This window comes from Eleginops maclovinus, chromosome 22 (assembly GCF_036324505.1).
Source record: "Eleginops maclovinus isolate JMC-PN-2008 ecotype Puerto Natales chromosome 22, JC_Emac_rtc_rv5, whole genome shotgun sequence".
Classification (NCBI taxonomy): Eukaryota; Metazoa; Chordata; class Actinopteri; order Perciformes; family Eleginopidae; genus Eleginops; species Eleginops maclovinus.
Window position 1 is genome coordinate 13,284,054 of NC_086370.1, and position 7,440 is coordinate 13,291,493.

Below are 7,440 nucleotides of genomic sequence, written 5' to 3' on the forward strand. Positions count from 1 at the left end.
CAATTGTTTAGGGATTCACTTTAACTGAGAAGTGTTTTATTCCTTTACAAACACAAGCTGGGAAGTGTGTGTGTGTGTGTGTGTGTGTGTGTGTGTGTGTGTGTGTGTGTGTGTGTGTGTGTGTGTGTGTGTGTGTGTGTATGTGTGTGTGTGTGTGTGTGTGTGTGTGTGTGTGTGTGTGTGTGTGTGTGTGTGTGTGTGTGTGTGTGTGTGTGTGTGTTTGAGATGTTTATATATCTGTCTTCTCTATTTATTGGAACCATCAATGCAACAGAACACTCGATTGAGTCCTCTCCGCCTACACTTTTAGTGGTTAATTAATTTGAGGCTGTGAACCCCCTGAGAAGACAAACCATGACTGAAAACAAACAAATGCGTATAAGATGTCTCCAGTTTCTTTTTAGCCTCAGCAACAGCAGCAATGGAGCATGTTGAGCTTAATATGTGTTTGCCTTTTGAACAGTTTGTCTGTTTCTGTGTGTGTGTGTGTGTGTGTGTGTGTGTGTGTGTGTGTGTGTGTGTGTGTGTGTGTGTGTGTGTGTGTGTGTGTGTGTGTGTGTGTGTGTGTGTGTGTGTGTGTGTGTGTGTGTGTGTGGAGTGGGGGGTCGTGATGTTAGATTCTCCATTGAGTGATGTGCGTAATTTAGCTGTCATTTTGACCCAAGATCGCACCAAATAAACAGGAAACAGCTTAACAAAATAAAAGCATACAGTTCAGACATTGTGACAACAGAGCCCCAAAACACTGACATTTACAAATTAAGTAAACCAAAATCAAATCAAATCTCATATTCTTTCGCTTGGTTTTATTATTTCCATTACATAACTTGATAAATATTTCTTATGACAAAACATTTGCTCTTAACTATTTTCTTTTTCTTTTACTGACCGGAAGTGTTCCCTGTTTCGTCATGCTGGCTTGACACCATAGTGCGTAATTTAACACTCCTGCACAGTCCTGTCTGTCACAGCTCCTCTGGACTTTACTCTGAGCAGAATCAAATCTCAGTGGCATTATCGCAGAATGGATATGAAGCTGTTGGCACTCCTGGCTGTGCTCATGGTGGTTATATATGCGCCGCCATCACAAGGTATGAACATATTTGCTGGTTTGTTGTGTCGTTGAATCAGGTTTATATAGATTTTCTTTTTGAGTGCTTGAGGTAAAATTAAGGGATTTTTTTCCGCAAAACAGGTGAGGTTGTTTAGAAATCCTTTGCTATAAGAGCAACATGTTTTACAAGTCAGAAGAATGTCGAAAATCTCCATTTCATTATTATTTTTTTTACTATGTGTAAATTAATATATAATACTACATAAGTAACCCTAATATATTTTTGCATTATAATTTGTACGTAATTATCTTGATCTGACATGGAACATGGTTACAATTGATCAGAAATGTAATTAAATGTTAACACGAAATTACATATGCATAAAGTGCTAATAATTTCTGGGTTACTGACAACCTTTTCACTTTATTAAAAAATATTAACATACACAAATTTCAAGTAGTTTAAGTTATGCATGAGCTTGTTTGGAAGAGGGGGAAGCAGTTTTCCGCCGTGCGTAAAGCACCAACAGGCTGCTACCCATGTGGCTCTGAACGTAAGAAATTCCCAGTCGGATCACCGATCACCGTGTGTATTTGTTCTGCTCTTTGTTTTCATTTAATTACGCGCAAATGAGGCAGCTAAAAGACAAAGCCTCAGCTAGTCTACATGGCGACATCAGTCACCTAACTTAAAGGTGTTTCCTCCTTTATCATGGAAATAACGTGAGATTATGTGTAAAAAATAATTAGCATAGATTTTAATCTGACTTTTTACCATATGTGTGATCTTAGTTTCTCCTCACAAATAGTGACTTGTCCATGTCACTCTTCCACCAGCTGATACTGAGTAACTAACGTGCATTTCCCCCCCCAACACTGTTAGTAAAATAAACTTGGAAATTGTGTCATATGGCTTTCAGGAAAAACAACATAGTCCTATTTATTTTTTCCACATTTTAATCAAAGTGAAAATCTTTTGAAAGCTTGAAACAGTTTGTAATGGAAAGTCGGCTTATGCACATCCATCATGAAGTTTAAGGACCACACAACACTTCACATATTATGTGTATGACTGAAAGAGTGTTTGTGGAAGTCCCAATAGAAAAAGGTTATCTACCTCTGCATGGGCTATGTGGGGCAAGTTAAATGTAATTTTGATCAATGCTGCCTATATCTTCCTGACTCTGTTGGAGATAAATGGGTGTGCATAATGGTTGAATGTACAGTACAGTAGATTTGCCGTTCACATGCATTTGTGAAGACTTATTGTGGCTCTTTCATCTGAGGATGTTTATAAAAAAATACTATTTGTATGACATTACTTTCAGCTAATTTGATCTTGATGAGAAAGTTTGTCAAATGTATATTCTAAAATTGCAATATTACAGTTTTCACACAATAACATACCTTTTATCTAATCTTGAGTTGTATTTGATTAAAATGATGTGTTGCGGTAATGGTAAAACTCATCTTATTTTTATCAGCAAAGCCCATCAGCCTGGTCGAGAGATGCTACTGTCGTTCCACAGTCAACAGCCTCCCACGAGGCTACATCCGAGAGCTCAGGTTCATCCACACGCCCAACTGCCCCTTCCAAGTGATGTGAGTATTGTTTTAACACTGGCACGTTTTGCACCCTGGTCTTAAAAAATTCAGACAGGTTTCCTCCTTGCCGGACATTTCACACCATCAATCTCAGAGATGTGACAGGCCAGAGAAAAGAGTTGTGCATGCATGTGTACACCCACGCCCCTCTACCACTCGCTTTCACATATATGCAGACAAAGTATTTACCACAGGCCCAATGACATATTCACAGGAAGTGCTCCATTTGAGTATTAATGAACGTGAAAGGGTGGTGGAAATTGGACGCAGTTTTGTTTTCTACAGGAAACCAATAACTGTGGGTTTGGTAATTGGGTTTGCTCCTTATTTGCTTGTCACACAGCAATTCCTTCCTTGTGCAACGTTTACAATGTTTTGGGCTAATCCTATTCGTCGTAACTTCTCTTGTGTAGTGAATTCAAAGTGAGGAGTAACATTAGCAAACATTTCTAACAATAGACTCGAAAACACGAGAAACAGTTAAGTGTGCAGGAAATACAATTGGAAGGTCTTAGAAATACACATTCAGGAAGAGGGATTTAAAAATGTTTTTTGTTACTTAAAAACAGCATGTGTGGCCAAAGGAGGCATGATCTCCAACATAGAGACATATGATCCAGTCTTGACCCATTCTGTAAATAACCATAGGGTTATGCTGGTTATAGAAAGTAGCCTGCAGAAACACATTGAGGGATTGATTGCTCCTACCTTCATGTACATACATTTTAACGGCACATTAGTTAGGAAGTTCAATCAAGGGGGATGTTTCAACTTACGGGATAGGATCTTTGAGATTGGACCAAATGCATATTCTCTTTAGCTGCAGCTATTCGGGTCAAAGTGTGATTGTTCACTGCTGTGAAAAGGGTCTCTGTGTGGGTTAAACTGACAAGGAAGTGTTAATTCAGTCTGTTTAATAGCAATGTGTCCAGAAACTTGCTGTCACTGACTTTGTACCCTTTCATCTTCAACTGAGGCAGAATGACACAATACTGAACTCTTTCCCTTATTTTCTGATCAGTGCTAAGCTGAAGACAAACAAAGAAGTGTGTGTGAACCCAGAGATCCCGTGGCTGCAGCAGTACCTGAAGAACGCCTTAAAAAGGTATGTTTCAGCAACAAACAATGGATTTGGATTGTGTGTTTGTTGGAATATGGGGTTCTGTCAGCTGCTGTCAGTTGTCAACCTTTAACAGAAAAACTTGTTGAGAGAACCGTTAATCACTTCCATTGTTAATACATTTAAGGTAAGTAATGCAGATGCATATTTGGACATTAAGCCTGTTGAGAGAGTGCCACCTCTTAATTGCCCAATTGATATTAGAGCTGAAACTTCAGACATGCTGGTACATGACCCAACAGGAGGCTGATTCACAGACACACTGTTTGCTTGATGTGGGATACCCATATACCACACACATTTTAAAACCTCATTTAATCTGCTGTTATTAGAGTGCAGTTATTTGTTCATCCTTGATTATCACTGTTATGCAAGACACTGGTTTAATGAAATATGGACTACACTATTGACTAAACAGTCTTTCAACTTGATAAGGGTAATGCAACTACTTGCAAACTCCAATAATGATAAGTTTGTCTAAGATTGAGAAGGCCAAAAGTCATCGCCAATATAAACTGTCTCCATCCTGCTCAGAGGAAGGGGACACCTTCCTCGAAAAAAGTTGGCACCTTAATGTTTATAGAAGGGATAAAGTTGCCCTCCTGAACTCTGTGCAGTCACATATTTCTGAGAATTGAGCATCCCTGTGGCGGGCAGATGAAAATAAGTTGGAACTGTTGTCAGGAGACCGATAAAGAGTTTGGGGATGCAACATTTCCTGTTTTTGCAAAAGGAGAAAATTAAATGCACTCCTGATCAAAGAGGAAGTTGATGCTCCAAACCTTTGACAAACAATCCTAGTGCCGCAGTCAGACTGTCTGTCCCAGTGATGGTTGTGGAGACCTTGACTTGTGAAGGTGTGAACTGTACCCTGCATAACAAAACAGACAGCGTAGAGAGTAGACGGTGGTCGTTCACAATAGATCAGAACTAATGGGTTTCCAATTACACATAAATAGTAGGGAGGGACCTATTTACAATGTGTTTAAAGAAATGCGATTGTAAGCCCTGCATTATACTACCCTTTATTCGAGTGAAAGAGACCATGATTTGCCTTTTTGGTGGTTGAAATGTGTCTATTCATTTACAAAGTTTTATTCCAAAGTCAATAATTAAGCTGCCCACCCATGTTCAAATGTTTATACTGTTAATATACAGTTGAGCAGTGGGATGTGTATATCACTGAGCAGCAACTACTGCTAATTAGAGTTCTGCAAAATTGCACAATTTCGTATACCATTTACCAAAATGTGTTTTATTCAGTTTCCAGTTATGAAGTCACAATTTTACAAATAGCTCTTTTTGGAAAGAAGAATCTCAACCCGTCAAAAAGTAAATGACCAAAAAACGTGTTAGGAGAAAGCAGTGGCCAACTGAATTATGTGCTTCCAGGGACTGATTTACCAGCTAGAACTGAATGCAGGATAAAGTCAATAAGCTAAAAAAGTTCTTGATTGCAATCAAAACATTTCAGTCCTGTAAACTTGAAGCAGCTGTTATTGATCAAGTATTCTGGGACAGACTATTTTCTAAATGTTGGCATCATCTCTTTGTTTCCCTGGCATCAAGTCAGTCAGTTACTGAACAAATACTCATTATTTTTCAATATGGTGTTATGGAGTCAACTATTGACATTTTCACAGCCAAGTGCTTGTCCAAATGAACATGATACATGAAATGAAACATGATTAATTGTATCTGACTGGTGTTGACAACATCCAAAGTCAGGAATCACTTTCAGTCCATTTGCATATTTGGTTCTTATAGAACTCATATCACATTTACCTTTACTTTTTCTTTTCAGAATGAAGAAATCCAAAAAGGGCAACTAAAACTCCTGCATTGTTCCTCATGAGGCGTCATTGAGGGATATAACCATCACAATATATAACATGTAATACGAGATCATCTGGTATGTTCAACAGCACTTATATCGGCTGCCATGCTGCAGCCTTTTGAATTGAAAAAATCTGCAATCCTTCACTGTGAACACCAACACACCAGCCTTGTCGCCGTCTTCACACCACCCTCACCATTTAAAGAGATAATAGAAGTTATTAATTCAAAGTGAAAATATATCTGTGAGTGTGTGTATTTTCTAACTATGTATATACTTTTTTTGTTAATGGACATCAACAGTAAAACGTTATTTTTGGAGATTGTTTTGTCCCTCTGGAAGTTCCGTCATTTGAAAAAAGGATCAATGGTGTCAGAATGTGATATAGTTATAGGTTAGTTGGAGAATTCTTTCCATCACAAACACAAGTTAACATCCCAATTACAAGTAGCGTCCTAGAGTCCTTTCATCCACTAGTGTAGCAGAAAACAATTATTATCCTAACATGGTATCTGCTTACCAGACTTTTATCTGGTTTGAAACTGAACAAAATAAAGAACAATGTAAAGTTTCTCATCTGAAAACAAGCCGAGTCACAGAGTTTGCCAAGTCGTGTTTCACGTCTCAAGTTAATTGGCACCGTGGAATTTCAATGGGTGCCAGCTACCCCTAGACTGAATATAAGATGCATAAAAGATCCTAGTAAAAATGGCTATTAAAATGGCTTTTGGGATGGAAATTAGGGTGCCAGAATAGCTTGAGCATTTTCTGAGCTGTTCTGTGGCTGTGTTTATGTGACCCTGTGTTATCCAACATGCCTGGGTTTTTTCCTTCTTAGAAAGAAGCAGAACATCTGGATCCCAAAACGTTTAAATTGGATGACAAGTCTACATTTACTGGAATCATCCTGCTGTGCCACTTAACAAGAGACGTTAAGAACAAATGGTGATACTCACCGACCACAGTTAGGGGTCTTACCATATTGGTGTCAAAAAGCTGGATCCTGATTTAAAAAACTCTTACTTTAAAAAAACAGTTACCACATCAGTAGTTAAAATACTGTTACAAAGAAAAACCACAGCAGAGAAAGTAGTATTACTGACAATTAAAGATGACAATGCACTTTATATCTGATGTATTCATGTTTTAACAACTACATTTACTATGAATCACTAAGTCTTCTTATTAAATTTAGACTTTTGTCTTTTTTTTATGTTATTCATGCTGTTTCCACTCTTTTTTTGATCATTGAATGTGTAGCTGCATTTTACTGCTAAAGCATGGGGAAAGTTTTCATATATTCATATAAATCTTCTTGTCACATGTAAAATTAATGTTATACAAATGTTTTATTTTTGTACTCTTTATGCATTTACATATTAAAACTAAACATTTAAATGAAGGAACTGTACTCTCACAATTGAGTCTTGCAGCCAACTTTTTATTGCAGAGCTTGTATGCATTTGGCAGTGAAAACGAAAATCTTAAAAAATTGAATGGGTGCTATTTTAACAAACTCTCCTATAGATATTACAAGCCTTTTCATCCCTCACTCAGTTGCTCACACACACACAGTCTGGTTAAGTGGCTCTTTTTATCTTCATGTTCGGTGCAGAGCAGGCCTCTCCAGAGCCAGCACACAGCTGCTGTAATCTTACTGTACCAGAGGGTCAGAGAGTAGATCTAAAGACTTTGATGTGTGAACATGTGTTTAGTTTTACTCACAAGTGCATAGAAAAGGCAAGGACAATGATCCTGCCTGTTATTTAACTATTAACTCAACAAGCCACCATTAGGAAAACATTAGCGCTAAAAGGGATGAAC

At 37.9% G+C, this 7,440-nt stretch overlaps 1 protein-coding gene across 1 annotated transcript; it reads left to right on the top strand.

The window, feature by feature from the left end:
* Positions 1–943: 943 nt before the first annotated feature.
* Positions 944–6,834, top strand: cxcl12a (chemokine (C-X-C motif) ligand 12a (stromal cell-derived factor 1)). The gene is made up of 4 exons (XM_063874468.1): positions 944–1,091; positions 2,539–2,656; positions 3,681–3,764; positions 5,584–6,834. Exons 1-4 carry the CDS (start codon positions 1,025–1,027, stop codon positions 5,609–5,611), a joined length of 297 nt encoding a protein of 98 aa, XP_063730538.1. The 5' UTR covers positions 944–1,024; the 3' UTR covers positions 5,612–6,834.
* Positions 6,835–7,440: the final 606 nt, after the last annotated feature.

Excerpts from the sequence above, each read along its gene's own strand:
- cxcl12a (XM_063874468.1), top strand. The coding sequence starts at position 1,025 with ATGGATATGAAGCTGTTGGCACTCCTGGCTGTGCTCATGGTGGTTATA. Across the intron at positions 1,092-2,538 it reads ATATGCGCCGCCATCACAAG|CAAAGCCCATCAGCCTGGTC; the intron begins GTATGAACATAT and ends TATTTTTATCAG. Across the intron at positions 3,765-5,583 it reads CTGAAGAACGCCTTAAAAAG|AATGAAGAAATCCAAAAAGG; the intron begins GTATGTTTCAGC and ends TTTTCTTTTCAG.